This window comes from Podarcis muralis, chromosome 9, assembly GCF_964188315.1.
Source record: "Podarcis muralis chromosome 9, rPodMur119.hap1.1, whole genome shotgun sequence".
Lineage (NCBI taxonomy): Eukaryota > Metazoa > Chordata > Lepidosauria > Squamata > Lacertidae > Podarcis > Podarcis muralis.
Window position 1 is genome coordinate 5989404 of NC_135663.1, and position 27850 is coordinate 6017253.

At 48.1% G+C, this 27850-nt stretch overlaps 1 protein-coding gene across 11 annotated transcripts in view; it reads left to right on the top strand.

Annotated features, from left to right (window-relative positions):
* Positions 1-25841, top strand: part of LZTS3 (leucine zipper tumor suppressor family member 3) — a 78118-nt gene extending 52277 nt beyond the window's left edge. For 8 of the 11 annotated variants that reach the window (XM_028744176.2, XM_028744178.2, XM_077933729.1 and 5 more), the window contains 4 exons: positions 3381-3477; positions 6387-6875; positions 11798-12628; positions 18961-25841. In XM_028744176.2, the coding sequence (XP_028600009.2) occupies positions 6426-6875; positions 11798-12628; positions 18961-19677 (1998 nt within the window). In that variant the 5' untranslated portion in view covers positions 3381-3477; positions 6387-6425 and the 3' untranslated portion in view covers positions 19678-25841. The remainder of the gene's footprint in view (positions 1-3380; positions 3478-6386; positions 6876-11797; positions 12629-18960) is intronic. The other 3 variants (XM_028744182.2, XM_028744184.2, XM_028744181.2) reach the window with 1 other exon arrangement.
* The last annotated feature ends 2009 nt before the right edge of the window (positions 25842-27850 follow it).

Below are 27850 nucleotides of genomic sequence, written 5' to 3' on the forward strand. Positions count from 1 at the left end.
CCGTTTTTCTTTATTACAAGGGCTGAACAAACCATGCACCGGCCATCAACGGGCAGCGAACAGATTTATAGCTGGTCTTTGCCACACTGAGAGCTCTGCAGTGCCGCCAGGCAGGGAAGGCAAAATTTAAGGCGCGCTCTGGCCTTGATCCGAGAAAGTCCTTGGCTGCGTCGTCACTCCCTTTCTTTATGGTCTCTTCTCTTGCGGGTGCAAGGAGCGCATTATGGGTCTGTTAGGACCATACTTTTCAAAGTCTGTGGGTCCGGTGGTTCAGAAATGACCATAAGGGAATCTTCATGTACGGTGCTAAGTTCTCTTCTGGGCGGGGAGTGTTGACAATCAGACATGTCCTGATTATTATAAGGGTGACAAAAATGAAACTGCTTAGATCAGGGCTGTCCAACAGGTCGATCGCGATCTACTGGTGGATTGCAGGATGTCCCCGGTTGATCCTGATTGATTGCGGGAATCTGCCCCCTCCCCCCAAAAAAACAAGAAACTCAACAACTTTGTCTCATCCTCCCCCCCAAAAGCTCAACAACTCTGGACAATCCTCCATAATAATAATAATAATAATAATAATAATAAATTTATTGATACCCCGCCCATCTGGCTGGGTTTCCCCAGCCACTCTGGGCGGCTTCCAAAAAAATATTAAAATACTGTAATACATCAAACATCAAAAGCTTCCCTAATCCAATGGGAAAATCACTGCCAGTTTTTTTATAGTGGGAATAGATCGCAGTCTCTTGGAAGTTGGACATGCCTGCAGCGGCGTAGCGTGGGTTGTCAGCACCCGGGGCAAGGCAAGTAATTTGTGCCCCCTAACCCGTGGATTTGCGCCCCCTAACCCATGGATTTGCCCTAACCCCAGATGTTGCGCCCGGTGCGGCCGGCACCCCCTGCACCCTCCACGCTACGCCACTGCATGCCTGGCTTAAATTAATCGATGAAAGCATTTTGAATTACTAAAAGGGTGCTTTTTTTAAAAAAGAAAACACAACACCCACCCTATATACCTATAAGAAACTACAGATGACGGATTCGAAACCAGGATGAATCAAAATTCCAAAGAGATTGGAGTAAATTTACTGATTATCTAAATAATAACTGTAGAAGTTTGAAGACACTAGCAGGATGAAAATAAATCTTATGACATGGACTTGAATAAAGAGGAAACTGTGAGATGTAGATTGGAAATAGAAAACTGTTGGCAGGAGGGAGAGAGGGAAGTCATTGCTCGGCAGAGCGGGGGGAAAGGAGTTGTACAAATGGATGTTGAAGTTTATTGTTGTTTGTTTAAAGTGAAAATTCAATTAAAAAGTATTTAAAAAAATAATTAAAAAAAGAAACTGCAGATGACCATTCTAAATGAGGTATTTTTTCTTGTGTGTGACAGGGGTGTGTGTGGAATCTCCTTTTGAAGATGCAATATACATATATATATATATATATATATATATACACACACACACACACACACACACTTACTTTCTGGTGTATACGGTATTTACAGCCCTAAGGGCTGGAAAGTTGGTCTTAATTTAAATAAAATGTAATCCTGTTTTGAGTTGTTGAATTGGGCACTTTTTGACAATGTCTGCGTTTGCCGTTTGGCTCCTAGATGAAGCCACTGCCCACGAAGGTGCTGGCAGTTTATGCCATTGGAGTGTCACTGTGGGGTAGTAAAAACGGGTGCAGTTTGGTAATTCTACGGAGGGGGTGCCATTTTGTCCTTACACCATGAGTACTGATGGGTGAACTCCCAGGCTCAGCTTAGACGGTAATTGCCTGTCCCAAACGAAAGTGTTTCGTTCTCACAGAGAACGTCTCTCCTCCCAACCCCAAATTCTCAATAGATTCCTAACTGTTGACCGACCTCCAGCTGCTTAACAGGGAGATGGTGGCTACTGCTCAGTGACTGAAGAAGAAGGTCTTTCTCAACTCTCCTCTTTTCTTCCTTTCTCCCACCATCCTTGGTGCCTGGAATTCCATTTATAGTTACATTTAAGGAGCCCTGGGAAATGTAATTTCCCCAGGGCAATGGTAGCCATACTCATACCAGGTACCTCCCAGGGCTCCCACACTTAGGACATTGACAACAGTCAGGTCAGTGGGTGGGTGGGAATAAGGAGGAGTTCTTCTGTGGCTCAGATTAAATCCAAGTCGGGGCATAACTCAGGATTCTTAATGCTCACCTTGTATTGAAAGTAGCATTATGTAGAAGTGAGATTTGTATTCAGAGCCAATGAATTATGGACTTCAGTGAAATCTGACACCAGGAATCACAAGACAGAGAAACCAGTAGGAGAACCCTTCAATCTCCCAGGACATCCTATACAAGATCTCAAAGTCGCTGTCTTGTTACAAAAGAATTTCAGAAATAGACTGGAAAGAGAAGTTGCTGAATTGCAACTTATTACCAAACTTAAAGGGACACGAGTGGTGCTGTTGGTTAAACCACAGAGCCTAGGACTTGCCAATCAGGTCGGTGGTTCGAAACCCCGCGACGGAGTGAGCTCCCGTTGTTCGGTTCCGGCTCCTTCCAACCTAGCAGTTCGAAAGCACATCAAAGTGCAAGTAGATAAATAGATACCGCTCTGGCAGGAAGGTAAACGGTGTTTCTGTGCACTGCTCTGGTTTGCCAGAAGCGGCTTAGTCATGCTGGCCACATGACCCGGAAGCTGTACACCAGCTCCCTTGGCCAGTAAAGCGAGATGAGCGCCGCAACCCCAGAGTCGGCCACGACTGGACCTAATGGTCAGGGGTCCCTTTACCTTTACCAAACTTAAAACCATGGAGAGACCTGGTCTGAATAGAGACATTGGATTCTTATCTCATTATATACGATAAAGCTATTTTTAGCCATCTCACCTCTTGCTTTTTCCTGTAAGACCAATTGCAGTCATTAACGGTTGTCAACAGGTTTACCACACCTATCAGCCAATCACCCATTCCCACCACCCTTCTGAGTAATACCCCACCCCACCCTCTCACTATATATAAGGGTCTGGTGATTTCTGTTTCAGTGTATCTGAAGAAGTGTGCATGCATACCCAGAACAAACTTAGTTGGTCTCTAAGGTGCTACTGGAAGGAATTTTTTAATTTTGTTTCAGTCATCTATGAGTGTGGAAGGGAACAGACACACCCTGTGTTCAGGTGGTGATGGGTTACCTGGGCAAATGCCATTTTTTTTGCTCGTATACAACATCTGAGGTGGATTTTGTGGTTCCCGTTTCTCCAGAGGCGCTTCTTGGGTGACGCTTCTGAAGCGAACACATGTCAGGGTAAGAGGGGCAGAATGAAAATTGTGTTGTTTTCAAGACTTTCCGGGCCTTATTTTAATCTGTTTTATCTTCTTCCATTCCATTTTTTTAGCACCTATAACCAGGCCTGTGAATGAGCGGGGATCGTTTGGGAACCTAGGAGGTGCTGTGTCGCAGCCGGAGATTTAGACCTGAGCCGGCTCATTCAAGTAAATAAAATCACTGTTCTGTCTTGTGCGAGGGAGGGATAAGGACACGATGACCCCGAGGCCAACCCACGAGAGCACTGCATCCTAAGCTAATTCCTTTTCTTCCTCACTGCCCCCGCAGTCAACCCAATTCGTCCCTTTTGCTGATTGACATTTCCCTGGTCAGAATCTGCATACCCCGTGGTTGGTCAGTGAATTTGCATGGGGGTTATAATAGCAGTCTCTCCCTTCTAGGTGAGTAAACTTGTCATTCCACGGTGGCCATTGGTTCTTTTGAATGTGCCACAACTTAGTGAAAGAGGATGGGTTCAGGTATATGGGAATAAGGCATCTTGAATTTTTCACCTTTCAAATTCCAAAAACTAGGGATGCTAAAAAAAGAAAGAAAGATATTAACCTGACTTGGGAATTTGAAAGATATGTCAGTTAAATTAATACAATTTCGTTTTGCTTGGTAAGTAAAGTGTGCATAAAATTGCATAGAAATCATTAAAAATGATTGCCAAGTACTTGCAGTCATTTATTGTTGTTGCTGTTATTTATTTAGCATTACGTGTTTTCAGAAGGTGAAAGTCTTTGGCTTTCCTAAAGCAGTATATGTGCTTCTTCACGAAGCGCAGACTTGCCGAGCTAAATGTTGTCCAGTCACAAAAATAACAGGAGATTTAGAGACACACACACCCCGGTTGAAGAAATTGGCAAAAATTAAGTTTCACCCCCTAAAATGACATGGAAAGGTGCCTGACTTGGTCACATGGAACCTGTGACTCCATGCTACCTTGAAGAAATGTCTCTCTCTCAAACACACACACACACACACACACACACATACACACAAACACACACTGCCCCCTGCATATGCATACAGCTATATAGTTAAGCCTTCAACTTCTCCGGTTTTCAAATGGCAGCAGCGAGGAGCTGCAGGCCATCACATCTGTGGATCTCAACCTGTTTGGTGAAACATGTCTCTCCTCTCGCTCCTCCAGTTTCATCACCTGCTTGTAGGCACCTGTTTAACTACTGTGAGAAGGGGATGAGAGACCAGACGAGTCTATGGCCTCATCCGGCAGCCAAGGCTCTCCTTAGATTATGATGCAATTAACTACCAGCCTCCCTGACATTTAGCACCTGATACTGGAACAGCATTCATAGGATCATAGAATCGGCGAGTTGGAAGGGACCCCGAAGGTGTTCTAGTCCAGCATTTCCCAAACTCGGGTCTCCAGCTGTTTTTGGACTACAACTCCCATCTGCCCTAGTGGTCAGGGAAGATGGAAATTGTAGTCCAAAAGCAGCTGGAGATTGGCCCAATCCAACAGCACTTTTCTCACGGCACTGGGGACTAGACATGTTGTTTTGTAGCTCTCTCTGTGTGTTTGTGTGTAGCTGTTGTGGTTTTCCAAATGCCAGTGCACTTAACATCCTTGCTGCAGGATGCTATTGGTGTGTGTGTGTGTGCGTGTGTGTGTGTTGGAAAGGGACCATGGAGGCGTTGGTAGCTGTGGTTTCGCTCTACATGCAGCAATTGTAATTACGTCTGGTTTGCTGTTGTGCTACTCCCTGCTGTCTCGGTGTGAGGGTTGCCGCGCTTTGCTAGCTTGCTGCCCACCCAAACTGCCCCTTCGCTGATGCCCGCTTTGCAAGGAGTCAGGGAGACTATAGTCTGGAACACCCTCCTCTCTCTGACCAATAAAGTCTGGATTTTTACACCTCTGCTGTTGTAATGTGTACTGTTTTTATACCATTCTTCCGTTTTCCTTTCGTTTTCCGCTGTGTTTTGTTTCATACCGCTTATGTATTTTTTAAATGTTCAGCAGCTCAGAAACGCTGCAAAAGAGGTGAGTGGGAGTTGCAGTGCACCAGCTCCTGGCCCTTACCCTGGCCCAGAAACAAGAATCATAAGGATGCAAGTAGAACCCTGCAGGGTCAGGCCCATGGCCCATCTAGCTCTCAGCATCCTTTTTCCCACAGTGGCCAACCAGAAAGAAAAGCTTGCAAGCAAGACCTGAGTGCCCACAGCCCTCTCTCCAACTGCAGTTCCCAGCAAGGGGGATTCCAAGGTTTACTTGTCTCCCCCGGTGGAGATGGAGACAAGCCATTGTGGCTAGTAGCCACCGATAGCATGCCGTTGGGTTGAATTGGCTCCCGCAAGACGTAGTGGTGTCTACCAAACTGGATGGCTTTAAAAGGGGAGGTGGGAAAACCATGGAGGACATCTGTGGCTGTGAGCCACGATGGCCATCTTCTGGTCCCCAGGGTCAGAGACAATACACCTTCTGAATCCCAGCTGCTAGGGGACTCAAGTAGGAGTCGAGGACACTTATAATAATAATATTATAATAATTTATTATTTATACCCCACCCATCTGGCTGGGCTTCCCCAGCCGCTCTGAGCGGCTTCCAACAAAATATTAACATTAAAAGCTTCCCTAAACAGGGAATGTCTTCAGATGTCTTCTAAAAGTCTGGTAGTTGTTGTTCTCTTTGACATCTGGTGGGAGGGCGTTCCACAGGGCGGGTGCCACTACCGAGAAGGCCCTCTGTCTGGTTCCCTGTAACCTCACTTCTCGCAAAGAGGGAACTGCCAGAAGGCCCTCGGAGCTGGACCTCAGTGTCCGTGTAGAACGATGGGAGTGGAGACTCTCCTTCAGATATACTGGACCGAGGCCGTTTAGGGCTTTAAAGGTCAGCACCAACTTGCACCCAGGTCCTGCTTGGACGCTTCCTGTTGTGGCCATCTCTTTGGCTACTTGGAATACAGGATGCTAGGCTGACTAGATGGGCCTTTGGTGAGGTCTTCCCACGTTTATTCCCTTTGTGCCCCCATAGCTGGGCTTTTCTTGTGTTCACGGCTGCTCCAAGCAACCTCTTTTTGTGACGTCCTGTTCTTTCCCCCTTTCTCCCAGTGCCACTGACGTCTTGTGCCTCCACTACCATACCTTGCCATGGCCAAATTAGAGACCCTCTCCGTCCTTAGTGACGCCAGCTACCACAACAAGGAAGCCTTCCACCCTTTCGACCACAGGATCACCGAACCCGCCTCCCAGGGCACGATGGGAAGCGTCGGCAGCGGCGTCGCCGGCGAGCAAGAGTTCGCCATGAAGAGCGTGGGTACCAGGACGCAGAGCGGCGGGCGCCAGGTCGATGGGTCCCGGAACAGCTACTCCACGCGGGAGATCTCGAACCGCTACTCCGGGGAAGAGAAGACCTACAAGACGGAGAAGATCTCCCACTCCATTTTCATCAATGGGGACCTACGCAAGAGCGAGAAAGGGAAGGCGGACCTCTGTGGGAACGTCGCGTCCAACAACGAGAAGAACATCCCACCTCCTCCCCAGTACAGAGAACCCAGTAACCCACCAAAGATATTGCCAGTCTCTGGTAAACTAGACCAGGTGAGACTCAATTTACATCCTAGAAGGGGGGTACCCAGACCATGGTCCGTGAGCAGCCACATTGGTCCACGGCCTTCATCCAGGTGGTCTGTGGAATGACCGCATTAAATGTTTGCATTCATTCTCAATTATATTTTTATTTCTTCCTTTATTTCTTCCAGACTGCGTTGCATTGTATTGCAGTTTGAAGGAAGCAATTTTTAAAAAACACGGTTAAAATTAACAAAACATCTAGCTCTTTGCACGTACAACAGGCAATGCTTGGTTGTTTGGTTATAAGTCACTTGGAGTTGCCTTAGGCAAGATGATGATGATGATAACAATTTATCATTCATACCCCACCCATTTGGCTGGCTTTCCCCAGCCACTCTTGGCGGCTTCCAACAGAACACTAAAATACAATAACCTCTTAAACATTAAAAGCTTCCCTAAACAGGGCTGCCTTCAGATGTCTTCTAAAAGTCTGGTAGTTGTTTTTCTCTTTGACATCTGGTGGGAGGGCGTTCCACAGGGCGGGCGCCACTACCAAGAAGGCCCTCTGCCTGGTCCCCTGTAACTTGGCTGCTCGCAGCGAGGGAACCGCCAGAAGGCCCTCGGCACTGGACCTCAGTGTCCGGGCAGAACGAAGGGGGTGGAGACGCTCCTTCAGTGACACGAACAAATTTAATAAATCACCATCATCCTTGTTAAGTGGTCCGCCAAGACCCCCCACAGTTTTCAAGTGGCGCATGGCCGGGGGTTGGAATTTGAGACCTCATGTCCTGGGAATATAGGAAGCTGCCAAGTCAAACAATTGGTGGAGAAATTCCAGATCCTTGACCATCTTGGTTGCCCTAAACCAGGCATAGGCAAACTCGGCCCTCCAGATGTTTTGGGACTACAACTCACATCATCCCTGACCACTGGTCCTGTTAGCTAGGGATGATGGGAGTTGTAGTCCGAAAACATCTGGAGGGCCGAGTTTGCCGATGCCTGCCCTAAACTGTACACCTCCCAGCTTGTCAACATTCTTAAATCGTGGTGCCCAGAACTGGTCACTGGACTCCAGGTGATGTCTGACCAAGGCAGAATAGAGTGGTACTATGATTTCTTTTGACCAAGATACTAGACTTCTGTTGATGCAGCTTAGAATAGCATGAGCTTTTTTTGTTGCTGCATCACACTGTGGACTCATGTTCAGCTTGTGGTCCACTAAGGTCCCCTAGATCCTTTTCACATGTACTACTAGTAAGCCAGGTGTCCCCCAACTTATATTTGTGCATCTAGTTCTCCTTGCCTAAGTGCAGAACCTGACATTTGTCCCTCTTGAAATCCATTCAACTGGCTTGGGCCCAGTTCTCCAATCTCTTGCAGTCGTATTGACTCTCAATTCTGTCTTCCGTGGCATTAGTTGTCATAGAATCATAGAAGAAGAAGAAGAAGAAGAAGAAGAAGAAGAAGAAGAAGAAGAAGAAGAAGAAGAAGAAGAAGAAAATTTATTACGGCCATAGGCCCATACAGATAAAAACAACACATAAATAACAGTTTGTGCACGTGGGAAAAAACAGCCGCTAAAACGCCACTATAACAATTAAAATACTATAAGATGGAATGGCATACTACGCCTTAATTAGCTTGAAGTGCTCCTTGGCGTCGCTTTTGGGTAAGGACAGCGACCAGGAACCTAGCCACTTTCAGGGTCGTGTGGGTATCCTTATCCTGCAAGATTTGGGCAAGGTGGAATTTTGGTGGGGTACCCTCTAGTTTCACGAAGAGTCGGACACGACTAAACGACTAAACAACAACAACAACAACCCTCTAGTTTCTGTATGATTGATCCCAACAAATTTGCCCGTGGCACATTGAACAAGGGGCAAGTGAACATAATGTGCTGGAGCGACTCCAGCGTCTACTTATCACATTCGCACATGGCGGAGGCTTGGCCCTTTGAGAATCTATGTCTCAGGACATTGGAGGGAAAAACGTTAAACCTCGCTTTGGTGAAGGCCAGTCTATGGGCAACAGTCGAAAGGGAGGAGAGGTATGATGGAACGCAGTAAGTTAAAGTGATACCAATGTTCTGGGGCGAACAAACACCTCCCCCCAGCATATAATTTCGCTGTAAATCGATGTCATCCAGTCTTTGGCTGATCAGTCTTTGAGCAGTGATTTGATCTAGTTTTAGGGAATCTGAGGGAGAGATTCCATAACTCAGGAGTTTGGCATGAATTCTACTAGTCCAAAGGCTAGAGAATTCATCTCGCCATAAGCATTGGACAAGGTAATGGTCTGGTAATCTATGCCACAATGATAACCAATAATTGAAGACTTGCTTCCACAGGCAAGTTTCTAAGGAAACCACAAGGGCCATCGAGTCCAACCCCCTGCCAAGCAGGAAACACCATCAGAGCACTCCTGACATATGGTTGTCAAGCCTCTGCTTAAAGACCTCCAAAGAAGGAGACTCCACCACACTCCTTGGCAGCAAATTCCACTGTCGAACAGCTCTTACTGTCAGGAAGTTCTTCCTAATGTTTAGGTGGAATCTTCTTTCTTGTAGTTTGGATCCATTGCTCCGTGTCCGCTTCTCTGGAGCAGCAGAAAACAACCTTTCTCCCTCCTCTATATGACATCCTTTTATATATTTGAACATGGCTATCATATCACCCCTTAACCTCCTCTTCTCCAGGCTAAACATGCCCAGCTCCCTTAGCCGTTCCTCATAAGGCATCGTTTCCAGGCCTTTGACCATTTTGGTTGCCCTCCTCTGGACACGTTCCAGTTTGTCAGTATCCTTCTTGAACTGTGGTGCCCAGAACTGGACACAGTACTCCAGGTGAGGTCTGACCAGAGCAGAATACAGTGGCACTATTACTTCCCTTGATCTAGATGCTATACTCCTATTGATGCAGCCCAGAATTGCATTGGCTTTTTTAGCTGCCGCGTCACACTGTTGGCTCATGTCAAGTTTGTGGTCAACCAAGACTCCTAGATCCTTTTCACATGTACTGCTCTCAAGCCAGGTGTCCCCCATCTTGTATTTGTGCCTCTCATTTTTTTTGCCCAAGTGCAATACTTTACATTTCTCCCTGTTAAAGTTCATCTTGTTTGTTTTGGCCCAGTTCTCTAATCTGTCAAGGTCGTTTTGAAGTGTGATCCTGTCCTCTGGGGTGTTAGCCACCCCTCCCAACTTGGTGTCATCTGCAGGTCTGATGAGCTAGAAGCAGGTTTCTCATTTCCCAGGGCTTCCGGCGTCAGAGCAGCACCTGTTGGACTGACTTTGGGAAAGTGCACGCTTTCTACCCAGGCTTTTGGCCCTTAACGTGAAGGTGTTTTATGTATTTGTGGCCTCTTTTGTCGTGGCAGGATCTGTTAAAACCTGTGTCTGATTTGTACACATCTTTGGGTTGGGGTTTTTAAAAATGTTTTTATGTAGTAATAATTATAATTTTATTATTTATACCCCGCTCATCTGGCTGGGTTGCCCTAGCCACTCTGAGCGGCTTCCAGCAAAATAAAAAATATATTTTAAAAAACCTCCCTATACAGGGCTGCCTTCATATATCTTCTAAAAGTCATATACAGTGGTACCTCGCAAGACGAATGCCTCGCAAGACAAAAAACTCGCTAGACGAAAGGGTTTTTTGTTTTTTGAGCTGCTTCGCAAGACGATTTTCCCTATGGGCTTGCTTCACAAGACGGAAATGTCTTCAAAGTTTGTTTCCTTTTTCTTAACACCGTTAATACAGTTGCGACTTGACTTCGAGGAGCAACTCATAGCACGCGGTGTGGTAGCCTTTTTTGAGGTTTTTGAAGACTTTGGTGATTTTTGAAGCTTTTCCAAAACTTTCCCGACACCGTGCTTCGCAAGACGAAAAAAATCGCAAGACGACAAAACTCGCGGAACGAATTAATTTCGTCTTGCGAGGCACCACTGTAGTTGTTTATCTGTTTTACATCTGATGGAAGGGCGTTCCACAGGGCGGGTGCCACTACCAAGAAGGCCCTCTGCCTGGTTCCCTGTAACCTCACTTCTCGCAATGAGGGAACCGCCAGAAGGCCCTTTCAGGGTTATATTTATATCCCTCCTTATATTTATATTTATATTTATATCCCTTATATTTATATCCCTCCTTATAGAGCACACACACCATCAAGTTACTTTACCGTCTCCTTCCATTTCTCAAGGTCTCTGTATAAAACCAAGGAACTGTTAGTTACTGAAGCTGGGGAGGATTTTTGTTGTTGGGGGAGATTTTAAGAAGGGAAGCAGTCATGCAAAAGTGTTTCTGCACTTTTTTTGCCATTGCTTTATTTTGGGCTGCAAGTTAAAGCTGCCGGTTCCTCAGAGAGAAATAGAGATAATGCAGGAAATTATGGGCTGCAAGTTAATGAAAAGAAGTGCCCCCCCCAGGCTCCTCTGAACTTTCCTCAAGTCACCCTGGGGTGCTATGGCACACCGGTTGAACACCAATGCTCAGGATTGGAATATCACTTGTAGTTTAAGGTTGAATTCTGGACATGGTGGAAGAAGTAAAGGATTTGGATTATCATAAAAGGAGGAAATGATAAATAATAGAACCCACTAAGGCAGCCTTTCTCAACCTGTGGGTCCCCAGATGTTGTTGAACTACAACTCCCATCACCCCTAGCTAGCAAGGCCAGAGCTCAGGGATGATGGGAGTTGTAGTCCAACAACATCTGGGGACCCACAGGTGGAGAACCGCTGGACTAAGGGGAGGGTGGAAGTCCAGGAGATTCCTTGGAATCTTGTTTTTATGATTTACGTTTGATATATCTCTGTGAAATTTTAATTTGAAAAACAAAAGAAATAATTCTTTAAAAAAAGAAAACCAATGCCCTAGCCAACTGAGCTATCCTGGCTGTGCAAATCCTTGTGTTTAATTTGCTGTCCTGTTTTTTTCTTTCCCTCCTCCTTGCAGAGCAATGAGCCCTTAGTTAGACCTTCAGCCTTTAAGCCCGTAGTCCCTAAAAACTTCCATTCCATGCAGAACCTGTGCCCGCCGCAGAACAACGGCATCTCGGAGACCCGGAAGACCTTGAACCACACCAACAGCAATAGCCCTTCCACGGTCAAAAGTGGGATGGAGAAGGCCAGCCATAACAGGACTACCAACCAGGCGGGCGGCCTCTCCGATTCTGGGCGGAACTCTTTGACCAGCCTGCCCACCTACGGCACAGGCTATAGCCAGCACATCGGGCCCATGAGCGCATCGACCAGCCACATAAACCGCATCGGGACCACCTACGTGGACAAGAACATTGTGGGCTACAATGGGATATCTACCTCAGACAGCGGCCGGTCTTCCAGCAAGAGCACGTCCTCGTTCAGCCGGCTCAACCACCTCAACGAGACGATGCCCTTCCACTCGCCCTCGACGGACGACATCATCCAGGACTTGGAGGACCGGCTGTGGGAGAAGGAGCAGGAGGTCCTTCAGATGAGGAGGAACCTCGACAAGAGCGAGGCGGCCATCTACCAGGTCTTTGAGGAGAAGCAGAAGATCTGGGAGCGGGAGATGGAGGACCTGCGGCAGAATTACGCCAACAAGCTGCAGCAGGTCTCCAAGAAGGCCCAGAGGGCACAGCAGGCTCTGCAGCTGCAGATCTTCAAGCTCCAGCAGGAGAAGAAGAAGCTCCAGGATGACGTGGGGCAGCTCCTCCAGCAGCGGGAAGAGCTGGAGAAGAAGTTCGTGGCTTTCAAGAAGGAGCAGGCAGAGTTCCTTCCCAAGATCGAGGAGACCAAGTGGGAGGTGAGAGGCAGGTGTGGTCTCTGTCACGGAGAGCCAACGGGGGGGCCTTCAAAATAATAATAATAATAATAATAATAATAATAATAATAATAATAATAATAATAAATTTATTTGTACCTTGCCCACCTGGCTGGGTTTTTCCAACAAAGATTAAAAATACATCGAAATGTCACACATTTAAAACTTCCCTGAACAGGGCTGCCTTCAGATGTCTTCTAAATGTCAGGTAGTTGTTTATCTCTTTGACATCTGATGGGAGGGTGTTCTACAGGGCGGGCACCATCACTGAGAAGGCCCTCTGCCTGGTTCCCTGTAACCTCACATCTCGCAGGGAGGGAGCCACCAGAAGGCCCTCAACACTGGACCTCAGTGTCTGGGCAGAATGATGGAGGTGGAGACGCTCCTTCAGGTATACTGGGCCAAGGCCGTTTAGGGCTTTAAAGGTCAGCACCAACACTTTGAATTGTGCTCGGAAACGTACTGGGAGCCAATGTAGGTCTTTCAAGATGTTGTTGGCCTGAGGAGGGGGTGTAATCTAGAAGCGTCCTGAAGGCCCACATTATGTGTGAGCAACCTTTGACGCTTCAGATGTTGCGGAACTGCAACTCCAATGGGATTTGTTGATCAGCAATATTTGGAGGGCCAAAAGTTGTGGTGGTGGTGGTTTTTCTTGTATTTATATTTATTCATTTATATTTTACTACAGTGGTACCTTAGTTCTCGAACTTAATCCGTTCCGGGAGTCCGTTTGACTTCCGGAACCATTTGAATACCAAGGCACGGCTTCCGATTGGCTGCAGGAGCTTCCTGCACTCAATCGGAAGCCACGTCAGACGTTCGGCTTCCGAAAAACATTTGCAAACTGGAACACTTACTTCCAAGTTTGGGGCATTCGGGAGCTGATTTGTTCGGGAGCCAAGCTGTTCAAGTACCAAGGTACCACTGTATTAGTATATAAAGCCCCTAAGTGCTGGCAACCAATTTACTTATGGGGTTGACTTGCCTCTTTCCATGCCTGTTAGATCATTTCACTCTGCCAAACTAGCATTCATACAAGTGCCACATTATGTCCACTACACATTTGCAAGGAGCTTTTCCTTCACGTGTGCTGTGGAACTCCCTGCCCCTTGATGTTAGGTAGGTGTCTTGCTGGATTGTTTTAGATGCCTCCTGAAAACGTTTCTGTTCCAGCAAGTCTGTCCAGGCCCCTGATTTGGTTACTTATATTTGTTGTAAAGACTTGCTGGTTTTATCTTTTCATAGTATTGATGATGATTCTATTCATATTTCTTTCTAAGTGGTTCATGGGTTTTAGCTATGTTTTCTACATTCTCTTGGATAATTTCTTTTGATCCTGCGGTTTATTATCTAAAGAAACAAATTAAACTCAGGCACCCAAATCTTAGGGTGCTTCGACTTTCGATAGTGTTTTGGGGTTCGATTCCATTACATACTAGTAAATTCAGGTTGTAAAATTATAGTGGATTGGGAGGTCTTGTGCAGCAATCTGGACTTTTCGTGATAAGGAAGGGGGGTGATTCACAGGAAAGTGTGAGATAATAACACTTGCTTTGACGCAGTCTCATCTAACCTCCCTGCAAGCAAATTGGAATGAATGCACATTAAATAGCCAGCGGTGTCTAATCTCCCTGCAAGCAAATCCGGGTGCAGCCTCATTAAACTGGCCATCTGGAAGCACCCCTTAACATTACAAGGTTCTTACAAAAACGCTGTTGTGCCACCACCAAAACGCAACTTGCAGAATTGACTCTCTGCAGACAGCAGGCTTGTTTAAAAAGTCTGCAAGCTGCTGTTTGAGATCAACTCAGGGTGATCACCGAATGCAGATTCCCTCAGGTTTTGTGCTTCAGGAGACAGTGGGGAGGAGTATCAAGCGACCCCTGACCATTAGGTCCAGTCATGGCCGACTCTGGGCTTGCGGCACTCATCTCGCTTTATTGGCCGAGGGAGCCGGCGTACAGCTTCCGGGTCATGTGGCCAGCATGACTGTAATGGTTCTAGGGGTTGCTCGTGCGTAAGCCGGTGCTTAGCTCCCCGGCGGGTGAACCTTTTCTGTCCGGACAGCCACTCACCCGTGGCTGACTCAATCGCTGGCAGAATCCGTCAGTGGGCGTTTCTTAAACTTCTTCCAGCAAAGAAGCTCTTTGACGCCTAGTCTCCTCCTACTCTCTCTGCGCGGAAGCCTTCTGCGCAAGGATGGCGTGGGCAGCGGAGGACCCCTACTCTCCCCGCTGGTCCCAGGCAAGGAGTCATGGGACCGCCTCGCCGCTTCCCCCATCTGCCCCCCTTCTCCACTGGTGCTACGCTGATTCTCTTCCCCAGAAGATGGGCTGCTTCTCCCAATCCCTGGACGCTCTCTGGGATCCCTCTGGCTTTTGCTCTCTCCCTCCGGCACTGATGGCAGTTCCCTGACAATGACTAAGCCGCTTCTGGCAAACCAGAGCAGCACACGGAAAGGCTATTTACCTTCCGCCAGAGCGGTACCTATTTATCTACTTGCACTTTGAGGTGCTTTCGAACTGCTAGGTTGGCAGGAGCAGGGACCGAGCAACGGGAGCTCACCCCGTCGTGGGGATTCGAACCGCCGACCTTCTGATTGGCAAGTCCTAGGCTCTGTGGTTTAACCCACAGCGCCACCCGTGTCCCATGAAGCAGCTTAGGCTTGGTCTATAATGTTGCCTCTTCGGTTGTGCCCTGTTTGGACTAGCAGGAAACCAGCACAATGAACCATGCTCTTTTGTCGACTGAATTATGTGCTCCATACGCCCTTTGGAGAGAAATGAGATAGAAGAGCTTGTGAGTCTCCACAGGCCTTTTAAAAGTGTCAAAGTGTGCCTGAGCAAACATGCCTGACCCCCCCAAAAGACTCCCTCTGAAAAGCACTTAAGAGAGAGTGTGTTAACTGTACTCTTTTTTGTTGGCCCAGCTTAACTGGAAATAGTGTTCTTCCTCAGACTCATAGCTGTCAACCTTCCCTTTTTTGGCGGGAAATTCCCTTATTCCAGCGCAGTTTCCCGCTGCTATCCCGGTTTGTTAGATATCCCGTAGACTGTCCCCGGGACACGTGAGGCTGCTGATCCCTTATTTTCAAATCTGAAAGTTGACAGCTATGCTCAGACTTAGGTGCTCACCTCTGCAAAAAAGGCCTCCATTCTGTTACAAGTAGGCCAATGTTAACCCCGGTGTCTCAAGAGCAACCTTACCTAACCTGGAGCCTTCCAAATGTTTTGGATTCCAACTCCCATGAGCGCCTGGCAGCATGGCAGGGCTGAAGTGAGTTCTAGTTCAAGGTCTCTGGAAGGTACCAGACTGGTGAAGGCTGTTCTGGACGCTTCAGTCAAAGCTATTGCCTTAGTATGGTACCTTGAGGAGGTGCCAATGGCAAATCAAGAGTCTTCAAGGTTGTGGCTACAGCACAGGTGGGTATCAGTGACCAGGAACTCAATCACCAGCCAAGAGACACATCCTTCTCTTTGATGGCATGAGCACAGGTGAGCGGCATGTGCCATCTGCCAGGGATTCTTTAATAATAATAATAATAATAATAATAATAATAATAATAATAAATAATTAATAGATTTATTTATACCACGCCCATCTGGCTGGGTTTCCCTAGCCACTCTGGGCTGCTCAACAGAACATTAAAAACACGATAAAACATCAAGCATTAAAACATTTCCCAATACAGGACTGCTTTCAGGTGTCTTCTAAACGTCAGATAGTTGACATCTAATGGGAGGGTGTTTCACAGGGCGGGTGCCACTACCAAGAAGGCCCTTTGCCTGGTTCCCTGTAACTTGGCTTCTCGCAGTGAGGGAACCGCCAGAAGGCCCTTGGCGCTGGACCTCAGCATCCGGGAAGAACGATGGGGGTGGAGACGCTCCTTCAGAAATACTGGACCAAGGCCATTTAGGGCTTTAAAGGTCAGCACCAACACCTTGAATTGTGCTCGGAAACATACTGGGAACCAATTAAGGTTTTTCAGGACCGGTGTTATGTGGTCCCGGCGGCCGCTCCCAGTCACCAGTCTAGCTGCCACATTCTGGATTAGTTGTAGTTTCAGAGTCACCTTCAAAGGTAGCCCCACCTTGAGCGCATTGCAGTAGTCCAAGCGGGAGATAACCAAAGCATGCACCACTCTGGCAAGGCAGTGGTTTCTGCATTGCAAGATGTTGGATTATTGCTAGGGATCCAACTCTTCATTTCTATGAGTCCATGAATTTCTGGCAGGGGTACCACTAGGCTACCTTGCTGTCAAGACATAGACGGGAGTTTGCCATTTAGGTTGTGTTTCCCCTTTCTCTTATTAGTCCCTCACTGTGCTATTTTATCCTACACCGATGCTGTCCTCCCACTTCTTGAAGCCAATAGAAGCTTGAAGGAGTGGCAGAGTGGAGTTTTGGTGGAAATCAAGGTCAGCCGAGACTCTTAGCTAATAATAATAATAATTTTTTATTTATATCCCGCCCTCCCCAGCCGAAGCCGGGCTCAGAGCGGCTAACAACAGTAAAAGCAACACAGTTTACATAAAATCACAATCAATTAATTAAAATACATTCTAAAATCAATTCATTCTAAAATCAGTTCAGAATCAAATTAAAGGCAACCATTGGGCTAGAGTGCTATGAGGATTACAGAAGGAGAGAGTGGGTCAGACTGCGCCTTGGCCAAAGGCCTGGTGGTCTTGCAAGCCCTGCGGAAAGATGTCAAGTCCCGCAGGGCCCTAGTCTCTTGGGACAGAGCGTTCCACCAGATCAGGGCCACATCCAAAAAAGCCCTGGCTCTGGTTGAGGCCAGCCTAACCTCCCTGTGGCCCGGGATCTCCAAGATGTTTTTATTTGAAGACCGTAAGGTCCTCCGTGGGACATACCAGGAGAGGCGGTCCCGTAGGTACGAGGGTCCTAGGCCGTATACTTCGCATATAACTTTCACAATGAGGGCGTGTGCATTGGAGCCCCTCTCTGCTTATTGGAACAGTCCTTGTTTATCGCCCTGGGGATCATGCATAGAGGTTCAAGCTACATTTTCTGCTGCAAACTCCCAGCCATTCTGTCTCTCAGAGCTGGCTCATAACTTTCCCATCCTAATGAGGATGCCTCTATTTGAACAACTATTGGTTTGTGTTGGAAGGCTGGAGGAAGGCAACCACTTTCCTCTACCAACAGCCACTACAGGTAGACGGGTGCAGAATACTCCTGGGACGGGCTTGCAGGGAGAGCAGCTTCATCGTTGGCAAAAACAGGAGCAGTCCTTAAAATTGCTATACATCATTTAGTCTGACACCCTTAGGGCAAAGAAAGGTCTCCCCTCCCCTTCTTTGAGAGTTCTGTGAGCTCCTCCAGCCTGACTGCCTGTAGTAGCTGTTACTAGATGAGAATTCAAAGCTCCAACACAAAGAGAGCTGGATGTTTAACCAGGCCTGAGAGGTGAGAGTTGTTGGTTTCTGCGGCAATAGGTGTGGTTAGCATTTAGCAAAGGGGCGGGGGAGGGAATTTGATTTAGTTCAAATTTAAAGGTGAACCAACCTTATCTGCATTTTTCCAAAACAATGCACATTTTTTTAAAAAGGCTCTCATATGAAATGTGCATTTGTTTGAATTTTGCAATGCGGTTCCCCAGCTTAGTAATGTGCAAGTAAGCTAGCATAAAACGTGTGTTATGCAAACTGCTTTGCAAAAATGTGCATATTAGTGAAAACGGCATGCCTTAGAAGAAATCTGCATTAGGGAGCTGATGAATTTTCACGAGGACTTAAAAATAAATAGGTCACTAGCTGAAATGAAAATGTGGAAAACAGAAGTTACCAGTGGAAAAAATGAGAAACTGAGCAATCCCAGGACCGTCTCTAACGGCATTTCTGTGTGTGGAGGGCCTGGGTAAAGTACATTGGGCAGGAGCGCTGTGGCGCCTTGTGCTTTTCATTCTGTGGGGCTGGTGCAGCAGCATATAGTAGGCCGTAACATTTAAAGCAGTGCTATACCACTTTCCCAAATCAATGGCTTCCCCCAGAGAATCCTGGGAACTGTAGTTTGTTAGGGGTGCTGTTAGGAGATCCCTATTCCCTTCCCAGAGCTACAATTCCCGGAGTGTTTTAACAATCAATCCCTCTTCCCAGGAAACTCTGGCAACTGTAGCTCTGAAGGGGAATAGGGCGTCTTCTAACAATTCCCAGCACCCTTAACAGATGACAGTTCCCAGAATCCTTTGGGGGGGAGCCATGACTGTTCAGAGTGGTATGATATTGCTTGAAGCATAGCATGTGCTAGAGCAAACGCTGTTTGAGTTGTCTCATGACAAGGCCTCTCTTCCAGGTGTGCCAAAAGGCTGGTGAGATCTCTCTGCTGAAGCAGCAGCTGAAGGACTCCCAGTCCGACGTCTCCCAGAAGCTCAACGAGATTGTCGGCTTGCGGACCCAGCTCAAGGAAGGCAAGAGCTTCCTCAGGGAGAAGGAGGAGCAGATCCTGACCTTGAAAGACTCCTACAGCACCAAGAGCGTCAGCCTGGAGATCTCCGAGGGCGAACTGCAGCGGAAGATGGGCGAGGTGCAGATGTTGAGGGAGAAACTTGACCAGTGCGAGCTGGAGGTCTCCAACCTGAAGCAGACCCTCACCAGCCTGGGCGGGGCCCACGGCCACTTTGGCGCCGAGCTGGCGGAGAAGCTGGCGAGGGACCCTTTGGCTTGCGAGAGCGATGAGGCCAAGATGAAGCGGCAGAGCGAGGAGAACTTCAACGCGCTGAAGAAGGAGGTGGAGCGGCTGCAGGCGGAGCTGAAGGCCGAGAGGCAGCAGCGGGAGCAGCAGGTCCTGGACTTTGAGGAGGAGCGTCGCACCTGGCAGGATGAGAAGGAGAAGGTCATCAAGTATCAGAAGCAGCTGCAGCTGAATTACGTGGAGATGTACCAGAAGAACCAAATCCTCGAGCACAAAGTCAGCGAAATGACCAGCAAGGTCGCCAGCCCGCCACACACCGACGAGAAGAAAACATGGACTCCTTCCAGGCTGGAGAGGATAGAGTCCACAGAGATCTGAGGAAAGGACTTGAGGCGCTCAAAGTACGTTGTCCCCCCAACCCCACCTCCCCAAATTACTGTGCATGTACTTCAGCCGGTGATCTTCCCGAGGAGAATTAATATGCTATATAACCAGCAGTGTAAGTTCGTCTGCCCTGGGCATCTCCCACAATGCTCTGGTGCTTTGCAGGTGATAAAGGAAAAATAGAGACAGGTGTTTCTTCTGTGTTTCTAGGGATGAGCTGACATCAGGAGTATTGTGGGGTGGATTGAGTGTGCGTATGTGGGGAGGGGTCTTGCACCCAAGATTGGGGGGCCAGCGTGCGTCGCATTGTGTGATGTCATGCTTGGGACGCGCGTCGCATGTGTGACATCGTATGCGTGTCACTTGCATGTGAAGTCATTGCACATTGGCGGGAGGAAGTTGAGTGGGGAACCCGGCGTGGTGCGGTTCAATGGTTAGCTCCTCCTGAGTGCGACAGAGGAAGCCGCGCCGCACTGGGCTCCCCGCTCGGCTTCCTCTCGACATGATGCAGAATGCACATCACATGTACGACATCACATGTGTGTGACATGCATTGAAAGGGAAGAGGCCAACTGGACGGCCTGGTGCAGCCTCCTCTCTTGCACTCTGGAGGAGCCAGCCATTGAACCATGCTACACTCGGCCTTCTCTGCCCCGTCAACACCAAGGGGGCCCGGTCCCCTGCCAGCAAATATTGAGGCGGGCCGAAGAGCCCTCTGCCCCTAGGAGTTGGCATGCCTGGTGTGGGGTTTTTATTTTATTTTCCCTTAGCCCCATTGACAAAGACACTGCAGAGTTTTCTGTGTCTGCCATTACTGCAGCACCTCTCTTAATGGTCTTCTGGCCCACCTTTTTCCCCCAGGGCATTTTTTAGCCATATTGGCTAGTAGAAGTTCGTGCCACACTCAGGCTTGCCTCATCTTTGCCATAACCCAGGGCGGAATCCCTCCGACATTCCTCAGGGGAAAAGGGACGTTCTCTTCCACATCAGCAGAACGTCTCTATTTTCTGAGGAAGCCTTCCAGGTATCAGACTCCCATCAGCCTCAGTAAACATGGCCAAAAGTCAGGGGGTGATGGCAGCTGCGGTCCAGAACATTCGGAGGCCCCCCAAGTTGGGGAAGGCTGTCCTGAAGTATTTTTGTGTCACAACCAGACATAAATCATAATTTCTGCTCCTGAGATAACTCTGGATACTGTTGTTCTGAGAGGAGAAAGGGGTGCAGATCACTTGCAGGCAATTCTCAGCACCTAGAAAACCTACAATTCCCAGGATCCTTTGAGAGGAGCCATTACCAGTATAAAAGTGATACGAATTCGTAGTGTCACTGTCTGCCGACCCCTTTTGAAGAAGTTCCCTATGAAAGCCAATTCTGGGTTCTCAATTACGGGCTTCATGTGTGCCACCTTCGGTCCCAGGCTAAGCCGATTATAAATTGGAAGCAAGGCGTGTTTATTTACTTCCTGGTTCACACTCCATCTTAGTTTGTGGTGGCATTCATATGCTGCGGATGGGAGCAGTTTGCCGGTTATCTAATTCTTGCAAGGTTATGCCCTCGGGCATCTACACACACAAGCTGTGAGAGATGTTGCACAGACAATAGGAGAGGGCAAGACTTTCCCTGGCATGTACAATCTATGCTCTGCACCGTGGACTGAATCGAAACAACTCTCTCAAGGCAGTGCTCCAGATATCCCAATGAGAGGGCCGTGAACTGAGGTGGCATCAGTAGGCTGGATTAATGAAACCGCCCCTCCCCAAACATTTTTAGCATTTTTTAAGATTGACTACCATTTTAGATAGGTAAAGGGACCCCTGACCATTAGGTCCAGTCGTGGCCGACTCTGGGGTTGCAGCGCTCATCTCGCTTTATTGGCCGAGGAAGCCAGCGTACCGCTTCTGGGTCATGTGGCCAGCATGACTAAGCCGCTTCTGGCGAACCAGAGCAGCGCACGGAAACACTGTTTACCTTCCCGCCGGAGCAGTACCTATTTATCTACTTGCACTTTGACGGGCTTTCAAACTGCTAGGTTGGCAGGAGCAGGGACCGAGCAACGGGAGCTCACCCCGTTGCGGGGATTCGAACCGCCGACCTTCTGATCGGCAAGCCCTAGGCTCTGTGGTTTAGTCCACAGCGCCACCCGTGTCCCCTTACCATTTTAGATAGTTGGCACTTAACACCTCGTTCCTTTAATGCAGCCAGGAGGGCGAGAAGTAAGCTATCACATGTAGTTGGCATTGGGGGAGAAGGCAGAAGAACGGGATGGAAAAGAAATTATGTGGGGCATCTAGTCCGGCTCCAAATGCTAACACACACACAGTTGGTCATCTGCCTTGTCCAGCATGGTTAAGAAAGCAAGAGCACGGGTTCCTAAGCATTTCCAGGCCACACACACCCTTGGCTCCTTAAATTCATCCCTGGTGCCCCCCTACCTTATAAAGAACCATTATTCTAGAACAGCGGTTTGCACAACCCACCAAGGAAGAGCACAATAAAATTCAAAACATTTATTTTTATAAAAAAAAATCTAAAATTATCATGTTAAATTAATTCAACAAAATGGATGATCCAGTGACCCTAGCTTTTCTAAGACTAATCGTCATTTGCACCTCCAGAGCCTTCCTCCCACCCCGGCCGCCCCCTTGCCCCTTAGAACCCCCCTTTAGGCAATCCCACAAAGCCACTCTGGGAAATGCTATTCTAGATCATTGCACTGCTCTTTGCTCAGCCAAAAACTAGAGGGGGTTTGTATTTTTTTAATGGGAAGATGGTTTGGCCAAACATACAGTGGACGCTTGGGTTGCAAACGTGATCCGTGCGGGATGCACGTTCGCAACCCCCGTCTCCGTACACGCGGGTTGCGATTCGGCGCTTCTGCGCATGTGCAAGGTGCGATTTAGCACTTCTGCGCGGCTGCCGAAACCCGGAAGTAACCCGTTCTGGTACTTCTGGGTTTCGGCGGTTCGTAACCCAAAAAAACCCAACCTGAGCGTCTGTAACCCGAGGTATGACTGTATTTAGAATTAGAGATGATCTCAATCGAGAGATGGGTGGTTTTTCTCTCCCCTCGGGCCTTTTCCCCAGAACATTGCTTATGTTGAGTTTCAGAAACACACACGCATGGAGGCTGCCTTATACTGAGCCAGCCCATGTGTCCGTCTGGCTCAGTCTCGTCTACACTGATTGGCAGCAACCCTCTAGGAATTCAGGCAGAAGGCATTCCCAGCCCTGCATGGCGATTCTGGGCGTTGAGCCAGGGGCCTTCTGCATGAGAATCAGGTGCTCTACCCAAGGGCGTAGGAAGGCGGGTGCGGTCCGGCCCGGGTCCCACCCTGACGGGGGGTGACAAAATGGCGGGTGGCACGGGCCACACTTCTCTGCACCCGCTGGCTCCGCGCTGTCCGCCCATTGCCTCCCCCCCAGCTGTAGGGCAGCTGAGGCCCTGCTGTGCGCCCCATCCCTATGGGAGCTGCGCATCATGTCTCATCCCTATGGGCACCGCGCCCCACCCATGGGCACTCCGGTGCCCGAGATGTTTCCTCTGCCGCTGGCTCTACCATCCAGTCCTTTTGCATTAATAATCATAAAAATAAATTTTATTTATACCCCACCCTCCCCGGCCAGAGGTGGCTCAGGGCGGCTAACACCAGTAAAATTACAGTAAAAACATAATAGGGGGGGACCAATTTAAAATCCAGGTTAAAATGCAATTTAAAATACAGCCTCATTTTAAAAGTAGCCCATAGATCAAAACCATAAGGGGAGGGAAACATAAGGGTCAGACTGAGTCCAAACCAAAGGCCAGGCGGAACAGCTCTGGCTTGCAGGCCCTGCGGAAAGATGTCAAGTCCCACTGGGCCCTAGTCTCTTGTAACAGAGCGCTCCACCAAGTCGGGGCGAGTACTGAAAAGGCCCTGGCCCTAGTTGAGACCAATCTAACTACCTTGCAACTTGGGGCCTCCAAAATGTTGTCATTTGTGGACCTTAAGGTCCTCCGTGGGACATACCAGGAGAGACGGTCCCGTAGGTACGAGGGTCCTAGGCCGCATAGGGCTTTAAAGGTCAAAACCAGCACCTTAAACCTGACCCTGTACTCCACCAGGAGCCAGTGCAGTTGGTAACGTTCCTCTTCCCTTGCGAAGGAGTTCCTGCCATCAAGTGTCCCTGCTCCTTCAGCTGCATGCAATTGGATTTATTTAGCAAGTCCTGATTAGGTCCCAGGAATACGAGTTCGGCTCCCACATTTGCGGCAGAGCTTTTGAGCAAATGGATTTGCTCAAAAGCGGTATTTTGCTAGTCTGTACCAACTTAGCCAGCTCCTCCCAGCTTTTCCACTCCCTCTAATGGACCTTCTTATCGGCCCTAGGTTAGGACAGGAATGAATGCTATGCAAGGCCGATAACAGAACCAATTATTCTTGGAAGCGATTGGGAGCTCAGAATTCCTTACTTGAAGGAGGGGGCCACCTGAAGGAGTTCGTGGCTACCATTGTGCTGTTGGACTTGCATTTAAAGTGATTTTTAAAAAAATAAAAATAAATAAAAGCAAAGGCCGCTGGGACAGGAAAGGGCTTTGGCATTTTTCCAATACCAAAACGTCGCCAAGTTAAGTGTTTGGAGGAACGTGGCATCCTTGCGATAGGAGGTGCTGCCTGGAAGCAGGAAATCTGGAGCCTGTCTGCACTGCAAAGCTAATCCCATTTCAAGCTCAGGTAGCTGATTTGGCACCCAACCAAACAAGGAACCCGTAAAAACACAAGAAGAGCCTTTCAAGGTCAAGTCAGCCAGGAGTCTCTCTCTCTCTCTAGTCCAGCCTCCTGCTTCTCGCATTGGCCAACCAAGTGCTCTCAGGAAGCAGCCCTTTTGGTCCCCTGCAATGGGAACTCAGGCCCTACATCTGCATGGTGCATTTAAAGCAGTGCCATGCCACTTTAAACAATCACAGCTTCCTCCACAGAATCCTGGGAAGTTCAGTTAGTTAAGGCTGCCGGGAGTTGTTGCGGGATCCTTATTTCCCTCACAGATCGACAATTTTCAAGAGTTCTTTGGGAAGGGGGGTAGACCACTCTGAGGATTGTAGCTTGGTTAGTGGAATCGGGGTCTCCCTCACAACTCTCAGGGCCCTCCCAGGATTCCTTGGGGGAAGCGATGACTGTTTGAAGTGGCATCATAGTGCTTTAAATGTCAGGCCCATTTAGCTGGCGTCCCTAATTGGCCCGTGTCTCGCCAATTCGTGAAATTCCCCTGTCAAGCCCACAGCTGTTATTGCCACATCTTCTGACCATGAAATATGTAAGCTAGAGTCTACATTCTATGATTAAGGGTTTTTGGCTCTGGAATCTTATTTCTAGCCCCGTTTTATTACCTAATACTAAATCCTGAGCACTCGTATTAAGAGAGGAGACAAAACATTTCTCTTTGGGGCTTTGACTACCCTTCCCGCGATTTACGGGGAAACCACGATAGTTAAACCCAGTTTTAAGATGGTTTATATTTGGGGTGCAGACGTGCCCTTGCATCTTCCACAGCGAATCAGTAACAGCAGCAAAAACTTTGTGCTGTAAGTTGATTTGGCTGCATAAAAGATTTTGGGTCTTCTTCCTTTTTTTGCGCAATCCATGGTTTAGCTTGCCTCCAGAATGCCTAGTGGTCAATGCCTTCTTCAGAGGGCTTTTAATGGTGCTTTTTTGGGTGGGGAGAGCCTTGATAGATCTCAGAAAAGAACCCACAAATTTCCCCAATCTACACCAATTTTCCCAATCACCCACCACAGCAAGACGCAGGGTCAGGCCTTCTCAGACATTCTGGTGCCTAAGAAACAACACTCTCACAAACGTGCGCAGAGTCACCCTCTCTAAATATATATAAATAGGTTTTGGAACGAAATGGTTTGCCTACAATGGTGCCCAGATTCTACCACCTGAGACAGAGGCCTTCTGCCTAGTGGTGGCGTCGTCGGGCAAACCTTACTGTTGCTAGCATCTGCAGGAAAATCACTGCCGGGTTGTCTATGTGAAAGTGCTTATTAACTGAACTAGGAAGCAAATCATTTACTTATATGCTGCTAAGTTATACAGAGACAAGTGTACTTGGATGTAAATAACTGTTCTGTATATGTATATATGATTATTAAAGCAAAACACGTGTACAAAAAAGAGAGAGAGAAAACTCTTGTGAGTAACTGGGCTTTGAGGAAAGAGCAGACTTCGCTGTCGAGAACGGAATTTCTGGCAAGAAGACAACATCTTGGAGGGTTTTCCAAAGCTCCACTGGTTTCATGCGCTTTAGAGATTACACTATACCTTCCTGGGGGTTACAAATCACATGGCAGTCTTGTTTTGGTGTATGTCTTCTGTCTATCTGTCGATAATCTTGTAGGTAGGTGGGGGGAACCTGAGGATTTTAAGCTACAGTGGTGCCTCGCAAGACGAAAAGAATCCGTTCCGCGAGTCTCTTCGTCTTGCGGTTTTTTCGTCTTGCGAAGCAAGCCCATTAGCGGATTAGCGCTATTAGCGGCTTAGCGGGCTTAGCAGATCAGCTGATTAGCGGCTTAGCGGATCAGCTGATAAGCGGCTTAGCGGATCAGCTGTTAAGCGGCTTAGCGGATCAGCTGATAAGCGGCTTAGCGATCAGCTGTTTAGCGGCTTAGCGGATCAGCTGTTAAGCGGCTTAGCGGCTTGGGAAAAAAGGGGGGAGGAAAAAAACCCTGCAGGAACTCGCAAGACAATTTCGTGTTGCGAAGCAAGCCCATAGGAAATTCATTTTGCGAAGCACCTCCAAAACGGAAAACGCTTTTGTCTAGCGGGTTTTCCGTCTTGTGAGGCATTCGTCTTGCGGGGCACCACTGTATTTTGAAGTGTCTGTGTGCTGTCGCTTCTAACTTGTGGTTTGAAACCAAACTCACTTGAACAAGACCATTTAGATTCACCCCACCCCTGCTCCTGAGGCATGGAAGAAATTCCCCAGAGACACCGCTGCCTGCAGGTGCATTGTGGACGGAAGCAGCCAAAGGGGCAAAAAACCCAGGAGGACCCACCCGTTGCCCCGTTGAAGCAGCACTTTGTAATATTTGCTTCCGATTCCTGGCCATTGTGACCAAAGACCTGCTCGGATGAGCCTTCGGGATGCTACCAGAACCATGTTTCTATTTTTTATGCTGGTGCCATGAGGTTCTAGGCCTTGGCGACTGACAGAATCCCTGCTGGGTTTTGCTGCTGTGGGTTCCCTTGTGAGGAGGTGGCCGCCAGCACATTTCCCAGTTGCTACTCTTTGCATCCATGAGGGCTAAACGCTTGCTGTTCTCCGAAGCGAAAAGCTGAGATTCTCAGGTAGTCGGACGCTGCGCAGGATTTCGGTTTAGCGCAATTGTCCGTTGCAACCGTTAAGCCACTGATTGGAACGCGAGGCGTTGCGATACCGAATGGCGAGTTGGCTTTATGGCAAAGGCCTCATCTGGATGAGGTGCTTTGTCGTACAGCACTATCTGGGCGTGGGGCGGGTACCACAATAGGCAGCCATGCACAGATGCCATGAGAAATGGTCCTTAATAGATGTTTCCTAAACACCAGGGGGGAACTGATAGGCCTGGGTGCTGAAACAATGCCACTGTTTTAAAATACCAGTTTCTGGGAAATAACCACTGTGATTTGGATGAAAGGGGGAGCGAGCCTTTTGTTGCTGTGGATGTCTGAGAGATTTGGGTGGTGGTGGGGAGGCAAGAATGGAACAAGATACCCTTTCCCACCCTACTCCTCTGGTAAATCTCGCTGCTCCCCCTCAGAGGAATTTATTTTTAATTCAACATGTTTTTATTTTTGCAGAAGTGACCGAAACTTGGCTTTTTCCCCCAGAGGCTGATGTTCTTTGTGTTCAGAGAGAAGTTTTTAAAAAACTGTTCCCTGCTCCCAACCTGAAGGACATTAACCAGCAAAAGTTCATAAGAATAAATGAGACAAAACTGGAAATAAGAATAGAAAGAGCCTACAGCTCTGCCACCCTCACGGTTTGGAATAAAATCAGCAGCTGTCAGCTCTGAACTAAAATGCAGTCCTCTTAAAGGCACACTCTCTAGTGCCTTAGCTGCCAACGAGAGAAACCTGTATTGACCATTCTGCGTGGTTATGATTTTTTCCCAGTAGCCCGCTTTTTGGGGCTGAGTTGCAATCCTT